We start from the raw sequence: 25,595 nt of genomic DNA, 5'->3' as shown, positions 1-25,595 counted from the left end.
ACTTTATTAACATTTTCTGTTGGGCAAATGGAACTGTCAAGGTTGCACTGATCTGACGATATTAGTATATGAATGTCATGAAACTAAAGCTTGTTTATAATTTTCATGTCAGTTTTTTGACATTTCAAAAGAAAAATGTTAAATTTGACTATGACAAGGTTTACTTAATTACAAATAAAAATAATGCTGGAAGCACTCATGCAGCATCTGTGCAAAACAAGATTTCAAGTCGATCTATCTTGTTTCTCTCTCTACATTGCTGCTTGACCTGAGTATTTTCATCCACAGTATTTAGCTTTGTATCACAGTATCACTTAAGACTTTTATTTATAGGTTGTGAATTATGGGCAGAAATTGGATAAAGAGCTGGCTACTGTTGAAACTGCAGAATCCCAAGCTGATTCCAGGTAGGTGATAGTCACATATTTTAAGTCCATGTAGATTTTGCAGAGAAGCAGTTAAACCTTGCAATCACAATTTTGAGCTCATGCAGCGTGACAGAAGTGTGATGGTGTCTGCAAGTACAAATTGTTTTCCATTTACTAAATATAAATGTAACTTCTGGGACAATGGAGTTGGTAGTTAAATATTTTGAAATGTCAAAATGAGAATTGTTAAAGGTAAGAAAAGTGACTTGTCAATTGCAAGAGAAATTCGAGCTTTTGAGGTTGTGTATGATGCAAAATGGGTAAGGCTGAATACGGTGGTTGCAAACAAGTGGAATTGAAATATAGATGGATAGAAAAATAGAACTATTTACAGGTAATGGCTAGACAAAATCTGTCTCCAGTAACATCTAGTGCAATACCAGGTTCCAGGTTCACCAGGTTGATACCGGAGATGAGGGGTTTGGATTATGAGGAGAGGCTGAGGAGATTGGGTTTGTATTCGTTGGAGTTTAGAAGGATGAGGGGGGATCTTATGGAGACTTATAAGATAATGCGGGGGCTGGATAGGGTGGAGGCGGAGAGATTCTTTCCACTTAGTAAGGAAGTTAAAACTAGAGGAGACAGCCTCAAAATAAAGGGGGGTCGGTTTAGGACAGAGTTGAGGAGGAACTTCTTCTCCCAGAGGGTGGTGAATCTCTGGAATTCTCTGCCCACTGAGGTGGTGGAGGCTACCTCGCTGAATATGTTTAAAGCGCGGATGGATGGATTCCTGATCGGTAAGGGAATTAAGGGTTATGGGGATCAGGCGGGTAAGTGGTACTGATCCACGTCAGATCAGCCATGGTCTTATTGAATGGCGGGGCAGGCTCGAGGGGCTAGATGGCCTACTCCTGCTCCTATTTCTTATGTTCTTATGTAATACACATGAATTTCATATTTTGCATTAAAAGGAAATGAAGATGGATGGGGCTTCTGGAGCATGACCAGAATTGTAGAAATAATGGAATCAGCGCGACTAGCAATTTTAGGATTTCTTGTGCAAGGAAGTTGTGTCTGAAAGTTGGAGGATAATGTTTAAAAGTGTAAAACGATGACTGTAATTTTTAACTACTGAACATGTACAATGTGCTCTATTTTGGATTCTCCCCTTAACATTTAATCATAAGGATGGAGCCAAGCAGGAAAGCCTTTTCCTTTTGAAGGAATTAATTGAATACATTCTCTGGCTTTCTGTGCCATGTTGTTTCCATGACTGGTTGTTTTCCTAAGTTAAGTTGGACAATATATCACAGGGTATATGTCCACGGTTGTAGCAATTCAAGAACTATTTCGTTCTACAGATCATTCAATTATCTGAAAAACAAAATTGCTGGAAAACACCCTGCAGCTCAGTAGCACCAGTGGAGAGAGAACAGTTAATATTTCTAGGTGATGACCTTTCATTGTGCACCATAATTAGCTGTCATATTCTGTTATCTGTCCATAGACATAATCATGCTCCTTTAGCAGGCATGCATCTGTTTTTAAAGATGTTCATTGATAATCTATGCATCTTGGGACATTTTATTATGTTGAGGGTACATAAATGAAAGTTGTTAATACAGCACTCTAATGTTCCATCACTGTCTACTTCATATGTGCACTTCTTTCAGAAAAATATAAATTACTTCTAATCTATCACAGCTAATACTTAATTTCCTATTCCTATCTATTTGTATTGAATAGAGCGCCCGTAAAGTAATTTAATTTGAATGAAGACCTTGATTGTATCATCGCTTTTTCCCTTTAACAAACTCAATTCTCTGATCCTAACTGAGAGTCTTTGAAATCACTCTTGCAGTCTTGCAACACAAGTGGGGCATCAGCCCAACCAGACCATACTGGCATTTGCAGTTTACATGAGCAAATCGCTACCCACACTGTTTCTGTACTGCTGCAAGCTATTCAATTTAGATTTGAATGTTGAGAACTTCTGCCTCTCTCTGCCTCCGAAATGAAATTCACAGAATTCTGTGAAGGCACTCCTGTGCACTTCCAAGCCTCATTCTTGATCTGTGCAAGCAATCTGCATGTATCTAGCCTATTTCATCCTCAGTTTTTAAAAAAATGTAATTCTGTCACTCAAATGCCAGTTTTCAAGTCTGTCTTCAGATTTGTATTTGCATACATCAGACAATATCTGAGCCATTGGAAATTGGCATAGGGCAAATAAGGTTAGAGAAATGAATGTGTGGCCCAAAGACTTTTTTTCTTCCAGGAATGTGGGCTCCACTTGCTAGGCCAGCATTCATTGCCCATCCCTAATTGCTCTCAAAAATAGTGGTGAGCTATCTTCTTGAACCACTGCAGTCCATGTGGAGTATATACACCCACAGTTCTGTTAGGGAGTGAGTCCCGGGATCCAAGGACACAACCCTAAGGAACTGAGATGATTGATCTCCAAGCACCATACTCACCTTCATTTCAGTCAAATATGACTGAAAACAGCGAAAGGTTTTCCCATTGAGCTTTGCCTGGATCCTTGATGTCTCACTCATGTCAAGGGCAGTCACTCTTTGGAATTCAGCTCTTTCTCTGTTTTTGACATAGGATGTGTACTGAAAAGCATGGGGTGTGGTAAGTTCTGGAGTACTTCAGTAGTATTGTGGAATATTGTCAGGGCCCTATAGCCTTTGCAGTATCTACTGCCTTCAGCTGTTCACGTAGAGTGAATGGAATTGGCTGAAGACTGGCCGGATGTGTTTGGCACTGGTGATGCCAGTTCACTGAGGGTGAGGATGTTTGGGGACCATCCTCCTCCACTCATGACAGGATGTGGCAGCAATGTAAAGGTTAGATCTGATCTGTTGGTTATGCTTAGCTTTGTCTATTATCTTAATGAGGAAGATGTGGTGCTGCTTGGTGGAAATAGTGGAGGATATGCTCTGGCTGGGCCATGAGGTTACAGATTGTGGTGGAGTACAGTTGTGCTGCTACTGATGGCCCACAATCTCATGAATGCTCAGTGTAGAGTTACTAGATCTGTTTGCAATCTATCCCATTTAGCACGGTGGTAGTGCTGTGGTGGATCCAAAACAATCCCCAGAGCATTACTCTAGATTACTAGTCCAGCAACAATATCACTACACCCCCGCATGCCCCTACAGGTTACAGACCTGCAAAGTTAATTCTGATTCTCTCTCCATAGCTACTGCCTGACCTGCTGAATATTTCCAACATTTTCTGTTTTCACTGTAGTATTTTATATTATACCAGTGCAAAAATAAAACTCTGTTTCCAATTAGCATACTGGAGAAGTTGCGAGCATTGGTCACAATGAATGAAGGCCTAAAGGACCAGGAACAGCAATTTAGGAATCATTGCAGGGTAAGTGTTTCAAATTCTGTTCTGTATGAGTGTGTACAGTGAGGTTAACATGCTACTGAAGTAACAGAAGCCTTAAATTGGTTTTAACTAGCTGGATGATCTACCTTGGATCTTTAAAGAATTTCACCTGCCTCTCATCCTTATCAGCCACTGACTGAGCTTATAGTTCAAATGACTTTAATTTGATATTTTCTTGTAATCTGAAAATTGCTTACTTTTTTCAGACTCTGCCTGGGTCACTTAGTCTTGTATGCAGAATATGCTAGAATAGAATCCCTACAGTGCAGGAGGAGGCCATTTGGCCCATCAAGTCTGCACCAACCACAATCCCACCCAGACCATAGCCCCCACCCCATATATTTACCCTGCTATTCACCCTGACACTGGGGCAATTTGCCACGGCCAGTGGATCTAACCAGCACGTCTTTCGGACTGGGAGGAAACCGGAGCACCCTGAGGAAACCTCGGGCATTAATGTGTTGTACATTTCTATTACAATTTGTGATGCCAAAAAGTCTGTGATATAACATTAACTATTATGACACAAAGTATGACTTGGTAAACGAGAGAACTTTCAACTTTATTTCAGGCAATTTTCTTTCTGACTTTTGATCTGTTTATTTACAGGAAGAAATGGCCCGATTGCAGCAAGTTATCAAAAATCTGAAGGATGTAGCGGGGACTGAAGAAGTTGAAGAAAAGGTATGTGACACTGTAAATGATGTCTTGATGAATAGCTTATCTGTACTAATCTCACTATTGAGATGAACATCAAATGGAGATATCCAATTTATGTTTTATTTTCCCTTCCTATCTGAAATGAGTGCTGAAGCCAACATGGCCTGGAGAAAGTTGCTACATCTTTATTTGTCCTTTTAATGAATACTGCCCAAAAATCAGTTTCTACAGATTTAAAGAATTGACATCCCAGAAGATGGCTTATGTGGCTATTTATTTTCTGTTGTCTATGCCGATCAGCTAGTGCTGCTAGCTCATTTGGAACTATCTAAACTAATCCTATTCATTTCCCTGCCTTCTCGCCATATTATATCTTCATGCTAACTCCATATCGCAGAAATAAATGTTTTGGCTTGAATGCTTGTTTAATTTTTCTCCAGTTCAGTCTCGTGGCATAACCAGTAGTCTCCCATCCAAAGTATTCTTTCTCAAATATCATGTTCAGTATTTCCTTCTTGCAAATTCATTCCAAATATTTTGCACCCAGTTCTTGAAGATCCAAAAAAGACCAAAGAACATAAAATGGCTTCATTATTGCTCTTTTCCTTATTGTCAGTCAATACTCTAAATACACTAAATCATGTAGCGCTAAAGTTCTCCCATGGTGTTTTAATGCGAGGCTCAAGATTAAAAAGTAACTACTCCTTATTTGCAGTAAGGTTTTCCAGCTGATCGGCTTAGACAACAGAAAATAAATTATCATTATAATAGGACCTTTCATGACCTAGGGACGTTCCAAGTTTTTCAGAGCCAATGAAGGACTGCTGTTACATAGCAGACAGAGTGGTCCTGGTAAGAGTAATGGGAAATTATAAATGGCTTGATCTATTTTCATGATTATTGGAAAAGATATATTCAGGACACTGGCAAAACTCCCCTATATTTCTTTGAAAAGAGCCTTGAATCTTTTGTATCTAAAAAAGCATGGAAATTCTTGGGTTAATGTTACTACAAAAAGATGGAAACGATGAGTGTATAAAAACTATTGGGATTCATAGTCACAGAATGATACAGCACTGAGGAAGTCATTCAGACCACCTTGGCCTGTGCCAGCTCTTATTATTATTATTATTATTATTGATTATGCTTCTTTCATTACCCCCTCAGCAACATAGGTCAAATCATTATTTTTATTTTGTTGTGGTTCTTTTGCCAGTTACTGACCATTCTGCCAGTGGAAACAAAGTTACTCCATTAAAAGCCCTTCATGATTTTGAACACCCCTATCAAATCTCCCCTTATACTCTACTCGAAGGAGAACCCAGCTTATTTCTCTCTATCCATTTCCTGGTACTATTCTAATCTCCTCTGAACTCTAAGGCCTTGATACATTATTTCTATTTGTTCATGGGATGTGGGTGTTGCTGGCTAGGCCAGTGTATATTGCTCATCCCTAATTGATCTTGAGATGGTGTTGGTGTGTTGCCTTTGTGAACCGCCACAGTCTGTGGTGTAGGAAAACCCACAGTGGTGTTAAGTTGTCATTTCTTGGATTTTGACAGTGAAAGAGAAGGATGGTAGTATAGTTCCAAGTTTGGATCATGTATGGTGTGGAGGGGGATTTACAGGTGGTGATGTTCCCATGCATAGGCTGCCCTTGTGCATCTAGGTGGTAGGGTTCATGGGTTTGAAAGGTCCACAGTATTTATATGGTTAGTTCAGTTTCTGATTGGTAACCCAAGGATGCAATTCAGCGATAATAATGTCATTGAACATTGTTCAATAATTAGATTCTCTCCCATTGGAGATGGTCATTGTGTGGCACTTGTGTAACGCAAATGTTACTTGCCACTTATCAGCATAAGCTTAGATATTGTCCAGGTCTTGCTGCATATGAACATGAAGAAATTGAGAATCTAAAGAGTCACAAATGGTGCTGAACCATGTGCAATCATCTACATATATCCCCAACTTATGATGGAGGGAAGGTCATTGCAACAGCTGAAGATAATTGACCTTGGGACACTATCCTGAGGTGGTCCTGTAGTGATGTCATGGGACTCCGATGATTGACCTCGAACAACCACAACCACCTTCTTTTTGTACCAGGTGTTGCTCCAAACAATGGAGTGTTTTCCCCCTGATTGCCATTGACTTCAGTTTTGCTAGGGATTCTTCATGCTTTGTCAAATACTGTCTTGATGTCAAGAACAGTCGCTCTTGCTTTCCCTCTGGAGTTCAGCTCTTTGGTCCATCTTTGGACTAAGACTGTGATAAGGTCAGGAGTTTAATGGCCTTGGCGGAAACCAAACCCCAGTGAACAGGTTATTGCTGAATAAGTGCCACTTGATAGCACCGTCAAGGACACCTTCCATCACTTGCTGATGATTAAGAGTGGGTAATGGGGCAGCAATTGGCTAGGTTGGATTTGTTCTGCTTGTAGTGGACAGGACATATTTAGGCAATTTTCTACTTTTTTGGGTAGATATTGTAGCTGTCGGGACATAATTAGTTCTGGAGCACAATTCCACAGTACTATAGCCAAAATGTTGTCAGGGCCCTGAGACTTTGCAGTGCCCAGTGTGTTCAGCCATTTCTTGAAATCATGTGGAGTGTATTGAATTGGCTGAAGACTGGCATGTGATTCTGGGGACCTCAGAAGGAGGCCAAATGGACCATCCACATGGCACTTCTATGCAAAAGACAAGGCTGAAGCATTTGCAAAAATCTTCAACCAGATGTGCTGGGCTCCACTACTATTAAGAATTGGGATATTTGTGCAAACACCTCCATTTGTTTAATTCTCCACCACCATTCACAACAGGATGTCACAGGACTTGGATCTGATCTGTTGGTTGTAAGTTGCTTAGATTTGTTTATCAAATGTTGCTTCTGCTATTCGGCATGCAAGTAGTACTGTGTTGTAGCTTCACCAGATTCACACCTCATTTTAGGTGTACCTGGTGCTGGCGAGAGTGACCACTGCACAGCCTTTGTGGAGACAAAGGCCATCTTCAACATTGAGAATACCTTCCATCGTGTTGTGTGGTACTATGTACGAAGAGAGATTTTAAACAGAGCTAACAATTCAAGACTGGATAACTATGATATGCTGTGGGCCATCAGCAGCAGCAAAACTTTATACAATCTGTAGCCTCATGGCTTGGCATATTACCCACTCTACCATCATCAATCTAGGGGATCAACAATGGTTCAAAGACAAGTGCAAGAGGGTGTGCCTGGGGCAGCACCAGGTACACCTAAAATCACAAAGTTAGCATTTCCTACCCTAAAACATATTCGTGAAGCGGGTGTGTGTTTACAACAATCAACAGTAACTTCATGGTCACCATTAGGTTAGCCTTTAACTGCAGATTTTATTAGTTGAATTCCAATTCCACCAGCTATTGTGGTGGGATTTGAATCTGTGTGCCTGGAGTATTAGCCTGGGCCTCTGGATTACTGGTCCAGTGATGTTCCTACGACATCACTGACGCCCCCCCGCCCCCCCCCACACACCCCAAATCTTTCTATAAAATATGGTCCCTGGAATTGACCACAATGTTCCAGCTGGGGTCTAACCAATAGTTAAAGGCACAGCATAAGTTATGCTTTGGTCAGTAATATTAAATGTCTCCAGATTGGTCAAACTATGCATTAACCATACATGGATTTGACAATCTGAATACTGGACCATTCATTCTCCATTAAAACCTGAGGTGGTAAATATAACTTTTGATCTCCCCAATTGTACCATAGAATCCTACAGTGCAGAAGGAGACACAATCCCACCCAAGCCCTCTCCCCATAACCCCATGCATTTACCCTAGCTAGTCTCTGAGACTAAGGGGCTATTTAGCATGGCCAATCCACCTAACCTGCATGTCTTTGGACTATCTGTATTATGGCAGATTTAACAGTTGGGGGTCACAACAGCTACTTTCCTTGCGTGCATTCCACTAACGATGTCAATGTAACATTAGTGAAGAAGATCAAGTTATACCATGTAAAATTTTATTCTGAAAAGCAAAATTTTACATGGTGTAAATTTGTCCCCCTCATTGTCACTACTGTCACCATGAAAATCTTCAATAAATGAGATCTGGCTAATTTACCATTTCAAAATTGTCTGAATCTCTATTTGCAAATTGCTTCAAATTCCTGACACCTTCTCTCAACTTCTGAGATCCTAGTGCTAGTCAAGTCTTCCCTCTTTCCCAGTTAAATAATATTTCCAATACGGTCTATACTGGTCACGAACATTTTGCCTGGCAGACTTTTCAGTAGATTGGCAGATGGGGAGAAAAATTCCCTAGGAGGGTAGAATCCAATTCCCCAAACAAGGGTTCCCTGGGATAAATTCTGCAGTGAATCAGGGTGATTTATTCATCCTGGAAATGTGTAAATGGTTACTACAGTCATTATCTTCAGTTAATGACACCGGTAGTCTCTTTAATTTGCTTCCGATGGTTTAATATTTTGAATTGCAAAAAACTGTTTTAGAAGAATCTGCAGGATGTTATATCAGGATAATGTGTATTCAAGTTTGTTTTAAACAATCTGTTTTGATCTTAACTAGGAACACAATGCATTAATAGAGCAACAATATAAAGGAGATAGAGAAAAACTACAGAAAATACGACTGTTGTTGGTAAGTAACATTCATATCACAAGTACCAGGCAATATCATCTTCAATAGGAAAGAATTGAGCCACCTCCCCTTGATGCACAATGGCATTGCTGTCACTGAATCCACCACTGAATCCTAGATGTCTCAATTTTTTGTCATCCCAGGGCATGTATGCTATTATATTCCTATTAGCATTTGACAGGAAAACTAACAATCCCTTTAACAATGCACTTTTTTGTTATTCAGTAATAAGATTTAAAGGTTCACTACATCACCTATATGATTGAAATCATCCTTCATTTCCCACGTACTCATTGCAAAACAGGGGAAGTATACTGAGGAAGTAAAACAAAACATGGATTTTGAGTTGTTTGCATCAAATTTTTGTGCATCACAGTGAGTCACTTTATAATGCAGTGACCAGCGTAGTAAACACAGCACCTATTTTTACATATCCCAGAAAAAGCAACGAGATTAATGGTGATGGTTGCAAAAGACTGTACAAAAATTCCTTGTATAAAAGCAAATGCTGGAAGTACTCAATAGATCAGGCAGCATCTTTGTAGAAAGAAACAGTTAACAGAGAAAGTTCTGGTGAAAGGTCCTCACTTAAAATTTAACTCGCTCACTATCTCCACAGCTGCTGAGTATTTCCAGCATTTTGTTTATTTTAAATTTCTAGCAATCTTTGCTTTTCTAATGCTAATAATAAACTTGAATATTTAGAAGTTTGACTTCCAAGAGGGGTGTCCGAACTATTGATGTAGATCAAAGGATTCAGGATACAAATTTTAGGAATTCAATAAAATAGGCTGGATTGCTTAATTTTTTTTATTGTTTGAAATTTATATCAGTCATTGCAGGAATGAAACTACTGATTTAAACTATATACTTTGATGGACAGAAATCTACTGAGTTGCTACATAGGCTATCTAGTTTTGATGTTTTGCAGACCCAGGTTAATGTGCAAATACTTTTTTAGGCCCGTCGAAATAGAGAAATTGCTGTTTTGCAACGAAAAATTGATGAAGTACCAAGCAGGGCTGAATTGAACCAATATCAGAAACGATTTATTGAGCTCTACAATCAAGGTATGCATTTAATCTAAACTTTTTGAATGGTGTGCATCCTTTCCTAATGACCCCCTCCTTGAAGTCCATTAATGGACATAACAAATATGACTACTAACTTCTAAGTGCTGAGAAGTACTTGCCTATGTGACCATTTGAATTGGGAGTAGGCCATTTGGCCCTTGAGCCTAATCTGCCATTCAATAAGATCTGGCTGATAACATAAGAAATAGGAGCAGGAGTAGGCCATCTAGCCCCTCGAGCCTGCCCCGCCATTCAATAATATCATGGCTGATCTGAAGTGGATCAGTTCCATTTACCCGCCTGATCCCCATAACCCCTAATTCCCTTACCGATCAGGAATCCATCTATCCGTGATTTAAACATATTCAACGAGGTAGCCTCCACCACTTCAGTGGGCAGAGAATTCCAGAGATTCACCACCCTCTGAGAGAAGAAGTTCCTCCTCAACTCTGTCCTAAACTGACCCCCCTTTATTTTGAGGCTGTGCCCTCTAGTTCTAGCTTCCTTTCTAAGTGGAAAGAATCTCTCCACCTCTACCCTATCCAGCCCCTTCATTATCTTATATGTCTCTATAAGATCCCCCCTCAGCCTTCTAAATTCCAACGAGTACAAACCCAATCTGCTCAGTCTCTCCTCATAATCAACACCCCTCATCTCTGGTATCAACCTGGTGAACCTTCTCTGCACTCCCTCCAAGGCCAATATATCCTTCCGCAAATGAGGGGACCAATACTGACCACAGTATTCCAGCTGCGGCCTCACCAATGCCCTGTACAGATGCAGCAAGACATCTCTGCTTTTATATTCTATCTGATCTGATTATGGCCTCAATGCCACTATCCTGCCAACTCTCAATACTCATAATCTATTTACTTCCACCTTAAAAATATTCAATGCTATGCCTCAGAACTCTGTGGAAGACTTCCACTAATGCAGGGCCCTCAAAAAAAACTTATCATTTGTTATAAATGGGAGACACTATTCTGAAACTAGGTCCTTTAGTTCTGGCCTGTCCCACAAGGGGAAATATCCTTTCCAGCATCCATTCCGTCAAGTTTTCTCAGGTTCTTATGTTTCAGTAAGATCATCTCTCATTTTTCTAAACTCTAATAGCTACAGGCCCAACCTATCCAACATTTCCTCCCGAGGTAATCCCCTTGTGCCAAGAATTAATTGAGTTTTGAAAAAATAGTTTCAAAAGTCTTTTTTTGTATATAAATGTTTGCAATTATCTAATGTTATAATGTGCAAAGAGATGTCTTGGAGGACTTTGCATCTTTTTGCATGAGTGCTTTAGAAATGCAAATGATTGTAAACATTTTTTCAAGTCCCAGTTAAAGTGAAAATGGCTTCAAAGATCAATCTTCAAAATGCTAACTTTGAATCCAGCTGAGCTATAGCTGGACAAAGCAGAGAGGTGTGTAGCCGAGATGCAAACAGATCAGAAACCTGCAAGAGGGAGTCAAGATGAGAAAACTGGGGTAAATCATGGGGGAGTCTTTCATGGAGCGACTTTGGAGGAAGAGAGTGGAACAGGGAAGGAGCAGTGCTTATGATGATGGACTGTAGAAGATGTTCAAAAAGGATGGACCAATGTTTGAAGACTGCCAAAGATTTCAGGAAAATTTACTTTTGCTGTAGTCATGGAAGGATATTGCTGAATTTTACTTGTGTGCTATTTGTGCTACACAAGGGCAAATACTTGATTTGAAGGGCCTAAAATAAAAATGAAGATGGAGGCAACACTGCAAAACTTGAGAGAGAAAGAAAGGAAAGGTTGAAGATTAAGTGGTAGTTGGAGACAATGAGTAGAGGGGACATTGGAAATATGTTAAGTTTTGAAAGCAGACTGGCAAATTCGACTGTTGCGGAGGTGATTATGGAAGAGGTATCTGAGGATGATCTAACTACGGTCAGAAGCTGAAATGTTGGGAGGGGGAGTGGGGTACAAAGGGGTTAAGGGAGTAGTAGGTTTCATGGAATAAATTTTTAGATGGAAAGAGAGCAAGACTGTAAGGTGTACATTTTTTTTAAATCCTTGTCCTGAGAGGGAGGAAAAAACATAAAACCTAAATTACTTCTCAAATGTTTCAGCTGGTTTAGGCAAGATTTAAAAACTAAGTGAATCAATGTTGCTAATGATTTTGTACTTTTGTAGCATTGAGTTGGCCCCTACCTCATGCCGACATTGCATTCATTTTTGTGTTGCTTCACTTATTAAACACGATAGAAAGCATTCCTGTAACATTTTAATTAAGCTTCACTTGTAGATTACATTTTATAGGAAATGCATTAGAGATTTCTTAAGTGTAGGATTTTCTCAATTAGTCTTGAAAGCTGCTACTTTTGTTCTATTGCAGTTGCAGCAACTCACAAGGAAACAAAACAGTTCTTTACACTCTATAATACACTTGACGATAAAAAAGTGTACTTGGAAAAAGAGGTAAGGAAATTCGGGCCAACTTTTTGCTTTGTCTTGGGTTACTGTTTAGTACTTGAAATAATTGTAGCAAATGGACTCATCCAAAGTTTCTACGTTCTATCTAAAAAATTTTAAAACTGCAAATGCTTGACATTGGCTGGTTTAAAAGCAAATCAAAGATAGAAATGTCCAGAAGATCGGTCAAAATCTGTAAAAGGACATCATTGAAGTTTGTGCCTTTCAGAACTGAAAACTCAAATAAAAACAGGCATTTTAGTTAGTTTGAAGAGAAACTAAGTTGGGGGAGTTGGGATTTGCATCCTTCTAATCAGCATCCGATTGCATTATCTTAACCATTCACTCCCTCCTTTCCAAAGCACAGTAGCAAGAGTGTGCCATTTGCAAGATGTCATGTAACAATTTAAGGCTCCTTCAAAATCAACTTCCAAAGTTCAATAGCTAGAAGAACTAGGGCAACTGGTACACAGCAAAAACAAGAACAGAGAATGCTGAAAAAACTCAGCAGATCTGACTGCATCTGTGGAGAGAAAATAGAACCAACATTGAGTCAGGATGACCTTTCATTAGAGCTAGTGCACAGCAGACATCACCACCATCTTCTCAAAGGCAATTGGGGATGGGCAATGATTTCTAACCTTGCCAGTGCCCACACTTGGTGCATGATTAAGTGTGGCACGGTAGCACAGTGGTTAGCACTGCTGCTTCACAGCTCCAGGGTCCCGGGTTTGATTCCCGGCTCGGGTCACTGTCTGTGTGGAGTTTGCACATTCTCCTCGTGTCTGCGTGGGTTTCCTCCGGGTGCTCCGGTTTCCTCCCACAGTCCAAAGATGTGTGGGTTAGGTTGATTGGCCAGGTTAAAAATTGCCCCTTAGAGTCCTGAGATGCGTAGGTTAGAGGGATTAGCAAATAAATATGTGGGGGTAGGGCCTGGGTGGGATTGTGGTCGGTGCAGACTCGATGGGCCGAATGGCCTCCTTCTGCACTGTAGGGTTTCTATGATTCTATGATTTCTATGAATTTAAAAAAGTTATTGCACAAATTGCCAGGTCGAGATTAAGCATGCAGAAGACATCTGATAATATCAAAATGTGTGCACAAGCATTCACAGAAATTTCTATCTCGGCCATGTTGACTGCTATCACCACCATAGAAAGGGAGGGTGAAGAAAGAAGGAAAACAAATACCTGGGTTATTTGTGCACCTCTTAACAGGAAGTTGCAGAACATCTTAGACACTTGGCAATGATGCAATGCCCAGAGAAACTAGTCATTAATAGGTAAAATGTAGTTTTCTTTACAAAGGTGAGGGCTTCCATGCTACATTTGATGAAGGAAGTTGGGAGCAGGTCGCTTGTTGACAAGACAGGCAGCTAAAGAAAAATAAGATTCTAATTGAACAATATAATATGATCATATTATGTTCTTGCTTTCCCACACCATCCAATTTTTACTTATTACCTGAAATACAGAAAAGCTTTGAGTTTGCAAGTTCTGCTGTGAACTGGTTATATCATCTTAACCTGGTGATGAATTTTGGCAAATTATTTGACTATGCTAGCCATCACAGTTTAGTCCAATCCTGTTCAGCATCCAATTTTGTACACTTACCAGAAATTCTGGCTGATGTTTTTTAATATCCCTCTTTGATTCAGTGGTATTAAGTTCAGTTTAGCATTATACTGATCTGATCTCTTTCCAAGAACAAGCAACAAGTCTTAAGACCTTTGCTCAGAAAAATACAGTAATGCATTTAACCACTAAACCACTTGAAACTATCCCCAACCCCAGGAATGTGATGCATTTGTGTTAGTTCAACAATCCAAAGTGGTGTTCATAATTGAGCTTGAATCAGTTTATTATTTATATTTACAGCATTATGATTTAAGCTTTAAGGGATTTGTCTTGCAAGATGTTTTCAAAATAATATTTGAGGTTGGGAAATGTATAGGGAGCAAGAGCTGTTTCACCCAAAGCTGTCAAGGGATAGCAAATTAGTTTTCTAGGAATGTTTGTTTGTATCTGGGAAAGAAAATTCCTTCAAAGGATACGTATAACTGCCAAAAAAGCTGTCTCTCAGTAAGTGTTAAGTATTTTTGAAGTCTATAAAACTACTTTATTAAAAAGAATCTGGTGATGTAACATTAGAATGTGCGCAAAGATAGTTAAAACTATTTCTCAAAGACAGTTATTAATGAAGTTGCTTTTGTTTTCAGAGTTTGAATCCCATGTTTGCATCAATTAGTGAAAAGTTAATTGTATTAAATTGATTAGATTTACTTAAATAAAACACCATTAAAATCAGAATAGAACATTAATCATCTAGCCAACAGTGTCTCTGACATAATTCTGTTCATAGAGAACCAAAAATGTAGACAGTAAAAATTCTCTAATGAGGAAAAGCTAATTTCAGTGATTTCAAGGAGATTTTACACGGGTAGATTAGAAAACACAATTCCAAGAGATGGAGTAACAAAGGAATTGAAGGAGGAAAGGGTTTTAGTACAAATTAGGCATATCTTATTCAAAGGTAGAGCATCCAAAGCTACCATGCCCTGGATAACGCAGTAAAGGTAAATCAACAGAAAAGGGAGGCTTATGACAAATGTCAGGAGCAAGTTTCAATTAATAACCAGGAGGACCATGGGACGTGCAGGAGGCAAAGAGAAACTGAGAAGATTAGCAGGGAACTTTATGGTATTAAAATGTTTTCCAGTTCAGTTTAAAAGTGTAAGCGACTAGCTAGGGGAATAATTTTGTCAATTGATGACAAAAGCGAAATTTCATGTACAGGCAAAGGCCCTTTTCTGAGGGTTTTAGTGAGCCTTGGCTATGCCTATGTTTTGACTTGTATAAGCATGTTTAGTTATTGCAAGATATAAAGTTCAGTGCTTTATTAAGAACTAAAACTTTAGCAGAATGAGCCCTAGAAAAATATTTTATCAATGCTTGTCTAAAGGACTGATCCAACTTTTCTTTTTACTAGGTTAACTTGTTGAATTCAATTCATGATAACTTTCAACAGTAAGTACCATGCAAATTGTATAAATATATGCTGAGTTTGCCACACTATTTTGTACCTTCACTGAGGTCGAGTTCATTTGTTAAACATGCTCCATACTTTGGGAACATTTTTTCTGAGTCAACAGGCTTGCTTGCAGTGTGATTCCTAAATACCCACTATCTGTAAGTTTTAAGGAAAACCCTTTAAACTAGCAAATTGCCCATATTAGTTTCTGACTTTAGTGAAATAATGTTATGGGTTCTTGGATATCTTGCAGTTGTTTATCCTCAGTTAATGTCCTCAATATGCATTTTCATAATTAAATCCCATGAGATCATCAAAATGAAGTAATCAATGTATTATTAGTGCAAGTAAAGTATACTCTAATTTTACTTTAGAACTTCTATCAATTTTGAATCAAAGGGATTCGGTTGGATTATCCAATTAATCATCAGCCTAATAAATCCTCTTGATCTTTGGCTGAGTGAGACATTTTTTCATTTAATTATCTGTTTCTCAACAGTGGATTAGGCATTTTTGCAAGAACTTAGACTTGCAAACCTAGTCATGCCTGTACAATCATCTCCCTTAATTTCTGTACCGTACAGATGCTGTACTTTGTGCATCCCCAGCCCCTTTCTTTGGCCCAATACTGTCATTACATTTGCTTGTATGGTGGAAAGGACGGGAAGGAAGTATTGGCTGCATTCTTAATCATCTCAGCTTTTTCCTCCCCTTTTCAAATATAAAATTCTTCCTCAAAATAATATTGTACCTTTGGAATATTTCTGATCTAAGTAAATATGAAATATACCATAAGCTCAAATAGATGCAGCAGTACGCCATTTGACTCCTCAAGCCTGCAGTGCTATTCAATAAGGCAATGACTTTTCTGATTTTGACCTTCTCTCCAATTTCCCAACTGAACACAATCCCGACACCACTCCCTTGGCTATCAAAACTGTCTGACTCAGCCTTGAGTATATTATACATTCAATGACCAAGCCTCCACTGCTCACTGGAGAAGAGAATTCCAAAGATCAATGACCCTCTGAGAAAATAAATTGCACCTCATCTCTGACTTAAATAGTGAGACTCTTATTTTTAAGCTATGGCCCCTAGTTCCAGTTCTGGTTTGTTCCCATTTTGTGCAGTGTTTTCATAAACTTCCATTTTGAAATATTTTTCAGGGCAATGGCTGCATCTACTGCTCGAGATCAGTTCCTGCGACAGATGGAACAGATTGTGGAAGGTATTAAACAGAATCGCATGAAGGTAATAATCCAGTTTGTTTCAGCTATTCCATTTGACACCGATATGAAACTATTGAAAGGGTAAAGAGGTCTCCACATTCGTATCGTACAATTGAAAAGAACTATAAGAATGTTAAATGTAGGGACGAAGGAAACCAGGCATAATTCGAGTGCGGAGCGTAGTGACAATACTTTTATATGAAGAATAAATCTCAGGGTTTTTAAACAAAATAACTGGACCAAATAAGATGCATCTTTGGATTCTTAGTCACAGTCATTGGCCTCCTGTGCTGAAATAACAATCAGCCTAGTGAGTTCATGTCAGCTTTCTGTAAAGCAATCTAATCCGTCCCATTCTTCTACTGTATATCTGTGCTCCAAGTTTATTTTGCTCGAGTGCCCAATTTCCTTTAGATTTTACTCATTGTCCCTGCTACCACCATCTTCATTGGAAGTGGTTTCCAGATCATTACCACTGTCTGCATTTAAGTAAAAGTGCTTCCCCTCCCCACCCGCCGACCAAAAATTTAAATGTGTTCCCCTAGTCCTTGTACCATCAGCTAATAGGGACAGCTTTTCTTTATCTACCTTGTCTGAATCTGTCATTTTCTACTGCTCTGTCAAATTGCTCCTGAATCTCCTTTGTTCCAAGGAGAATAACCCCAGCTTCTCTGTATCTAGGGAAAAATGGGCGATTATGGCAAACCCTTCTGCTATCTGCTCTAAGCATAACCAGCCTTTACAGAACATCCAGCCTCTTGCTTTTCACGCTATCCATTACCTCTGGCAATTACTTTGTCAGCGTCCTCTTCCATAGTAACACAGATACAAGGTACTCTTGGAGTGCAGGGCAAAGCTAGAATACTAAACATATACAACCCCTCTTTATCACTAGTAGACTCCATCCAATTATTACTGTTTATTTTCATGCTGGTAGATTCTTTTAAGTTCCCATTTGTGAACTGCGATTCCATTCTTATTCTCTCTTCCTCCTCTTGTCCCCTTTTGTACTTGACCTGGTTCTCACTTAAAGTATTTGCCTGACATGCATCATGCATGCTCTTTTTGCTTTTGTTTCATAATTTCTTATCTTCCTCATCACCCAAAGAGCCTTGGCTTTGGTTCCTGTTATCCTTTTTTCCCTTTGTTGGAATGTGCATAGCCTGGACATAAAGCATCTCCTTTTAATGTTCACCCATTGTTAATTTGAGTCTCTTCTGTCAGTCTTTGATTCTGTTTTACCCTGGCTAGATCCCCCCCTCACAATTGAGAATGAGCCTCTTCCAATTTAGGAGTTGGATTCTTCTTCTTGCCTTTCTAATCTAAACCTTATGATCTGATCACTCAAGTGTTTTCCCCCACTTACACTTTGTTTACTTGGCCCACTTCATTCCCCAGCACCAGATCCAGCAATTGAAGGGGGGGAGGTTTAACACAGATATCAGAAGGACATATTTCACACAGAGGGTCGTGGGGGCCTGGAATGTGTTGCCGGGCAAGGTGGTGGAGGCGGACACTCTGGGAACGTTTAAGACTTATCTAGACAGCTATATGAACGGAGTGGGAATGGAGGGATACAAAAGAGTGGTCTAGTTTGGACCAGGGAGCGGCGCGGGCTAATTGTTCCTGGTTTCTCGTTTCAAGGCTTCATTCTACGATCATCTTGCTGGTGCCAGTACAGAGTGAGAATGCGGATAGTTGGGAACCTGTCTCGGGGGCAGGGAATTCATATGGTGTTCGTGGAAGTGGAAATGACTAGGGTTGGGAAGCATTTTCCGATCGGGGCCATTGTGATCTCCTGGACTCGTTTCGATTGCCTCAGGGGGTCGGAGAGGAATTTCCCAGATTTTTTTTTCCCCATATTGGCCCTGGGGTTTTTCACTCTGGGTTTTCGCCTCTCCCTGGAGATCACATGGTCTGGAATGGGGGGGTGGGGGTAAGTTAATAGGTTGTAATGAACAAAGCATCGTAGCTGTGAGGGACAGCTCGGTGGATAGGATATTGGTATGTAGATAGGCTGGAAAATTGGGCGGGGATCCTGGATTCAGGATTCAATCCTGGACCGGGGAGCGGCGCGGGCTTGGAGGGCCGAAGGGCCTGTTCCTGTGCTGTATTGTTCTTTGTTCTTTGTTCTCCCTAGTTGGACTGAGAACATACTGGTCATGGAAGTGCTTCAGAACACATTTCAGAAACTGGAGTGTGCAAAACTAGATTTCTCACTCACTCTATAAATGACCTGTCTGTTTTTGAAAACTTGAAGCTAGATAATGGCAAGGAACAATGCTAAAATTTATACGTGCATTGTTGTCATTGTCTCAAAATGCTTGGCCAACAGTTAATTACTTGTGAAGTGCCATCATGTTGCTTTGTAATTTAATGAGGCAACTAGTTTGCATCTGGCAAGATCCCACAAAAAATAAATGAGATGAAAAACTGTTTTTGGTGATGTTGGTTGACGCACAGATGTTGGCCATGAACTCGCTGCTCTCTAAATAGTATGATACGATCTTTATCCACTGTTCACACAGCTAGTATTTCATTTTAACATTCTGCCCAAGATGCACCACCTCCAACAATCAAGAGTATAAGTTCTTTATTTTTTTAATCCATTTTTACGTGATGTGGAGCATCACTGGCTAAGCCACCATTTTATTGCCCATGAGAAGGTGATGGTGAGATGCTATCTTGAACTACTGCAATTCATGTGGTGTGGATACAACCACAGTGCTGTAAAGGAGAGAATTGCAGGAACTTGACCCAGTGACAGTGAAGGACAGCAATATATTTCCAATTCCAGTATGGTCAGTGACCTGGAGGGGATTGCCATGTGGTGTTCCTATGCATCTGCTGACCTTGTCCTTCTAGATGGTAATAGTCATGGGTTTGGAAGGTGCTGCCTAAGGAGCCTTGGTGAGCTCCTGCAGTGCACCTTGTAGATGGTACACCCTACTATCCCTTTTTGCCAGTGGTGGAGGGAGTGAATGTTTGTGTAAGAGGTGTCAAATTAAGAGGATTGCTTTGTCCTGGATGGTGTCAAGCTTCTTGAGTGGTGTTGGAGTTACATTCATCCAAGCATGTGGAGAGTATTCCATCAAACTCCTGACCTGTGCCTTGCAGATGGTGGACATGTTTTCAGTAGGTGAGTTACTCATCACAGGATTCCACACCTCTGATCTGCGCGTGTTGCCATGGTATTGTATAGCTAGCCTAGTTGTATCTGGTCAATATTAACTCCCCCGGGATGTTGTTTGTGGGATTCTGTGACAGTAATGCTATTGAATGTCAGTGATGGCTAGATTCTCTTGTTGAAGGTGGTCATTGCCTGGTGCTTATGTGGCACAAATGTTACTTGCCACCTGTCTGCCCAAGCCTTGATATGGTCCAGATTTTGATGCATTTGGACATGGAGCAGATCAATATCTGAGTATTTCTGAATGGTGCTGAACATTATCAGCAAACATATCTATCCATAGTATCCATATTTAATTGATTCTTTTGCAGTTGTAAATATAATATAGTCTTCATTACAAGTTGATTGATGATTTTAAAATTCTTTTCTGTTTAATTGTTTTTTTCTTTCCTGAATTCCTACCCTCCCAACCTAAGTTGGAGAAGAAAAAGCAAGAAAACAAAATGAGACGTGATCAGTTGAATGATGAGTACCTCGAACTGTTGGAGAAACAGCGTCTGTATTTCAAAACTGTCAAAGAATTTAAAGAGGTAATGCATCTTATCACCTTGAAGCACTCAGTTGTATAATTTTGGCAAATGTCTAAGCAGATTGCTTCACTCAAGTGGGTGACTGGCTAAAGGAACAACAGGATGATAGTATGGAAAAGAAAAATAAATCAGCCTTTGTCAAATTTTGAGAATGTTGTTGCATAATTACTATGATTAGAGGGAATAATTTCAGTAATTACATGAAACCAGAAGAGTGCCTTAATTTAAAAGTGCTAAGACCTACTATCGTAGCATTCAACACCGTCTTAGATAAGTGTCTATTGCTAGTCAATTTGCTTCTTTCTTCATCATTTTCTCTTTGTAATTTTTGCTTCTGTATTTTCATTTTCTATTCCCCGCTCTCCTTTTTTATTTTTGTTTCATTAATCTACATCCTGTAGCTTTTTCTCTCTGACCTTTCTCCCCCACAGCTCTTTTCCTGTCACTGGAAGTGAGCTGAACTTCATCAGGTGTGAGTTTGGTGTTAGCTGGCATAGTGAGCTGAGATGGAGAGCAGGCTCCACATCTGGGAGTTAAAGGCAGGAACATGGGCTGAAACATGCAAGATACATAGGAACCTAGGGCTTGAATTCAGTTTGGTTTGCCCAGGAGCAAGGGATTTGATCCATGGTAATTGGAGAGCATTAGTGATTGTAGGTTTAGCACCGGCCAATTTGATCTGCAAGTCACAATGGTCAGTCAAATTAATTATCTAAATTTAAATAAACTTTCCAATTAACCAAATTTCAGTTGAATAACTTAAACATCACATTACAAGTGTCTTAGATATATTGTCACCAAAAACAAAAAGTGATTGCAGTAGAAAACAATGCAGACAATTTAAGAACATAAGAACTAGGAGCCGGAGCAGGCCATCTGGCCCCTCGAGCCTGCTCCGCCATTCAATAAGATCATGGCTGATCTTTTTGTGGACTCGGTTCCACTTACCCGCTCACTCACCATAGCCCTTAATTCCTTTACTGTTCAAAAATTTATCTATCCTTATCTTAAAGACATTTAATGAGGTAGCCTCAACTGCTTCACTGGGCAGGGAATTCCACAGATTCACAACCCTTTGGGGGAAGAAGTTCCTCCTCAACTCAGTCCTAAATCTGCTCCCCCTTATTTTGAGGCCATGCTCCCTAATTCTAGTTCACTTGCCAGTGGAAACAACTTCCTTGCTTCTATCTTATCTATTCCCTTCATATGTTTCTATAAGATCTCCCCTCATCCTTCTGAATTCCAGTGAGTATAGCCCCAGTCTACTCCGTCTCTCCTCATAAGCCAACCCTCAACTCTGGAATCAACCTAGTGAATCTCCTCTGCACCTCCTCCAGTGCCAGTATATCCTTTCTCAAGTAAGGAGATCAAAACTGTACACAGTACTCCAGGTGTGGCCTCACCAGCACCTTATACAGCTGCAACATAACATCACTGTTTTTAAACTTCATCCCTCTAGCAATGAAGGACAAAATTTCATTTGCCGCCTTAATTACCTGCTGCACCTGCAAACCAACTTTTTGTGATTCCTGCACAAGGACACCCAGGTCCCTCTGCACAGCAGCATGCTGCAATTTTTTACTATTTAAATAATAGTCCATTTGCTGTTATTTCTATCAAAATGGATGACCTCACATTTACCAACATTGTACTCCATCTGCCAGACCCTTGTCCATTCACTTAGATTATCTATATCCCTTTGCAGACTTGCAGCATCCTCTGCACACTTTCCACTCATCTTAGTATCATCTGCGAATTTTGACACACTACACTTGGTCTCCAAATCATCTATGTAAATGGTAAACAATTGCGTTCCCAACACTGATCCCTGAGGCACACCACTAGTCACTGATCACAAACCAGAAAAACACCCATTTACCCCCACTCTTTGCATTCTGTTAGTTAACCAATCCTCTATCCATGCTAATATATTACCCGTAAGACCGTGCATCTTCATCTTATGCAGCAGCCTTTGGTGTGGCACCTTGTCAAATGCCTTCTGGAAGTAGATACGCCACATCCACAGGTTCCCCATTGTCCACTGTGTATGTAATGTTCTCAAAGAATTCCACCATGTCATTCAAAAGTCTCCCTGTATTTACACTCCTCCCCCATCAGATTCAAGGTGGAAAAGCTAACTGCACTAGTTGACTATTTCAGGGCCAATCCAGTAACTGGAAAGGAAGTAATGAGGAGCCGAGTGAAAGAAAATAAAGGCAGTGAGAAATGATTAAAAGGCTTTAAATGATTAGTATAGGATGAGGAGGTATTGGGGATGATGGGGAAATAAGTTAAATGTTTTTAACAAGCTAGTTTGCGCTATCACTACCACAGTATTCCAAATGGTGTTAAAAGCACATCACGATAGTAAACCTTACAGTCGAGCCTTAGTAATTAGTGTACATCGTGGTAGTTTCTGACTAAATTAGTTTCAGATAATCACTTTTTTCAAACTGTCAAATAATTCCTGTGCTTATAAAGAAATGTATTTGCTGCAGTAGTGAGTCTCTTTTTAACGTTTAATTTGCTCTAATCTGCAGGAGTGTCGTAAAAATGAAGTGTTATTGACCAAAATGAGATCCAAAGGGGCTTCCTGAATGAATTCACCAGGGATCTAAAGTGGACTTGCTGTGTTCCTCCAGTTGATGACCTGAATTCATTATTTAATAAAAGCTAAGGAATAGGAGATGGAACTGAATGCATTCCATAGCTTATTTTTGTTTGTGTAATTTACTCAATGAGAACTTAACACATTTGTATGTCAATAACACAATAAGATGATCTGAGCAAACCAGTTGTATTACTGTTGCAAAATGATCTGTGTAATAAATTGATTACAAAATATATTTTCTGAACTTGAGCAAATTACAGCATTCTTCACAACTAAAGCTGAATTGACATTTGCAAGTCACCAGTGCTAATGCAAAAGGTTTTACTAGAGGGGCATGTGTTTTTTCTTTGATATTTTGGAAGCAAAATTCTTAGTGTTACTTTAGCACTGCAAAGTCTAATTGGGTGATTTATTTCAAAAATGAATTATTGTGACTCCCGCATTTTCTGTTCTTAGAATTTTTCTGTACATTGCCTTTGTTATGCTTAACATTTGGAATTGGGTAACCTGGCATTTCTGAAATGTCTTGGATAGAAAATACCTATATATTAAATATGACTTTGTGAGAACATTGTGCACCTTGAACAGACGTTGCCATCTAGTATTGGCTGGTTGTAATTTATCTAACATTCTTGAACTTCTCGACATGGGTGCGAAAGGATCAGGATTTGTGAATTTGCTTGCCCATTTCCTGACTTTGATCATCCAATCACTGACTGATGACTTAAAGTGTACCAGCTCTTCTCCGTCGGAGCTCAGTGCTTCTCAGTCAGAAGATATGTTTAGAGACTTGGACTGTGGAGGCATCAGACAGAATTGGAAAATTTGGAGAGGCAGCCAAAATCTATTGACTTTGGCCGGACCAAAAAACCCTGCCCTTGAGCACATTGTCACCTTGCTCAGTTGGCTAGACGGCTGGTTAATGATGCAGAACCATGCCCAACGGTGCAGGTTCACTTCCTGTAGCAGCTGAGGATATTCATGAAGGCCCTGCCTTAACCTTGTTCCCTGCCTCTGGTGTAGTGATCCCTACGTTATATTGCCATCAGTCAGCTCTCCCCCCTCAGAGGGGAGAGCATCCTATGGTCACCTGGGGCTAAGGTGACTTTACTCTAAGCAGATGCTTCATTGCAGTACTGACGGAATGCTGCATTGTCCAAGGTACTTTTACATTTTTTAGTTATAGATTCCTTCTGTCCTCAAGTGCGCACAAAATATTCCTTAGTATATTTGAAGAGCAGAGAGGGTCTGTGATCCTGGCCAATGTTTACCCCCTCAGTTTGCAACATAAAACATTACCTGGTTATTGACATTATTTTGGGGACTCGGTGTGAAAATTGGCTGTTGTAGTTGGTCTACATTCATTGTTTCTATTAAATACTTAATTGGCTGTGAAGCATTTTGCGACATGTATAAATGCTGGTTCACTGGCTGCCATTGTTCCTAGACCATCAGTGGTCAAACAACAGACTAATGTTCTGACCAAAGAGCATGCATTAAAATGATGTTTGAATTGTTTCAGCTGTGAACAGCCCTTGACAGCTTCCCTACCTAAGCATTGTTCCATAAATATTTGGTGAATTTGAATTGTTAATCTGCTGTAATAATTGGAAATGCTCCCTGTAGAGAATTATTTGTCGTCAACTGTTTAGTTAAGATCCTACTGATCACACTTTTTGTCCACTTAATTCTAATTTTTATGGTCATCATCCAATACTGAGAACACTTGCCACCAGTACAGCTAACTCTGGGACCTGTTGTGCCTTCTTTTGAAACATCGGTTTACCCTAATGCCTAATCTGTTGGAATTGAAAACGAGCTGGTTCATTTTCCTCTGTAAATGTTTGTGGTCATTTTGCTTCAGTTTTAATTACCTCACATGGGATCATCCAGTGAATTGTACTATTGAAATCTGCTGCATCTAACTAAATACAAAGTAGGACTGTGGAAATAACAGAATGAAGTAGTGACAGTATTTTGAATATGGTCCATAAATCAGCCCTTTGCGATCTAAGACAGACTGAGAAGAACGTGGGATCAGATCATCTCCAACTACATGCCACCTTTCACAACTGGGTATTTAACTGCATTTTGAATAAACACAATCCTCTGTCAAACAAGATAGCTATAAAAATATATGAAGTAAGGTTTTTGTGATATTTGTCCTAATTCTCCAATGAGCAAATGGCTTGTGGCCTATTAATGAGGTTGCTGATGAGGCCAATCTTGGTGCAGGACTGTAGGAACCCCAACTCGTGTTAATCAGTGAAGGTAGGCAGTAATAGAGAACCCATTGACGGATCTCAAGTACATTGAGGAAGGGCTTGACTGCTCCATTTCATTCTGTAAATGTGAACCTAGAGTTGCATGCTAGAACTTCCTTGCACACATTAATTGGCTTCATCTTGTGC

The 25,595-nt window shown here is 39.8% G+C and overlaps 1 protein-coding gene across 3 annotated transcripts in view; it reads left to right on the top strand.

The window, feature by feature from the left end:
* Nucleotides 1-25,595, top strand: part of ccdc93 (CCC complex scaffolding subunit CCDC93) — a 65,938-nt gene extending 40,343 nt beyond the window's left edge. For 2 of the 3 annotated variants that reach the window (XM_078228166.1, XM_078228165.1), the window contains 10 exons: nt 334-407; nt 3,674-3,755; nt 4,383-4,457; nt 9,013-9,084; nt 10,046-10,154; nt 12,518-12,600; nt 15,583-15,620; nt 16,791-16,875; nt 20,460-20,573; nt 23,114-25,595. In XM_078228166.1, coding sequence (XP_078084292.1) covers nt 334-407; nt 3,674-3,755; nt 4,383-4,457; nt 9,013-9,084; nt 10,046-10,154; nt 12,518-12,600; nt 15,583-15,620; nt 16,791-16,875; nt 20,460-20,573; nt 23,114-23,170 — 789 coding nt within the window. In that variant the 3' untranslated portion in view covers nt 23,171-25,595. Of the gene's footprint in view, nt 1-333; nt 408-3,673; nt 3,756-4,382; nt 4,458-9,012; nt 9,085-10,045; nt 10,155-12,517; nt 12,601-15,582; nt 15,621-16,790; nt 16,876-20,459; nt 20,574-21,004; nt 21,044-23,113 lie in introns of all 3 variants that reach the window. The other variant, XM_078228167.1, reaches the window with a different exon arrangement.

Source organism: Mustelus asterias, chromosome 14 (genome assembly GCF_964213995.1).
Source record: "Mustelus asterias chromosome 14, sMusAst1.hap1.1, whole genome shotgun sequence".
Classification (NCBI taxonomy): Eukaryota; Metazoa; Chordata; class Chondrichthyes; order Carcharhiniformes; family Triakidae; genus Mustelus; species Mustelus asterias.
This window is presented reverse-complemented; position numbering and strand designations above follow the sequence as displayed.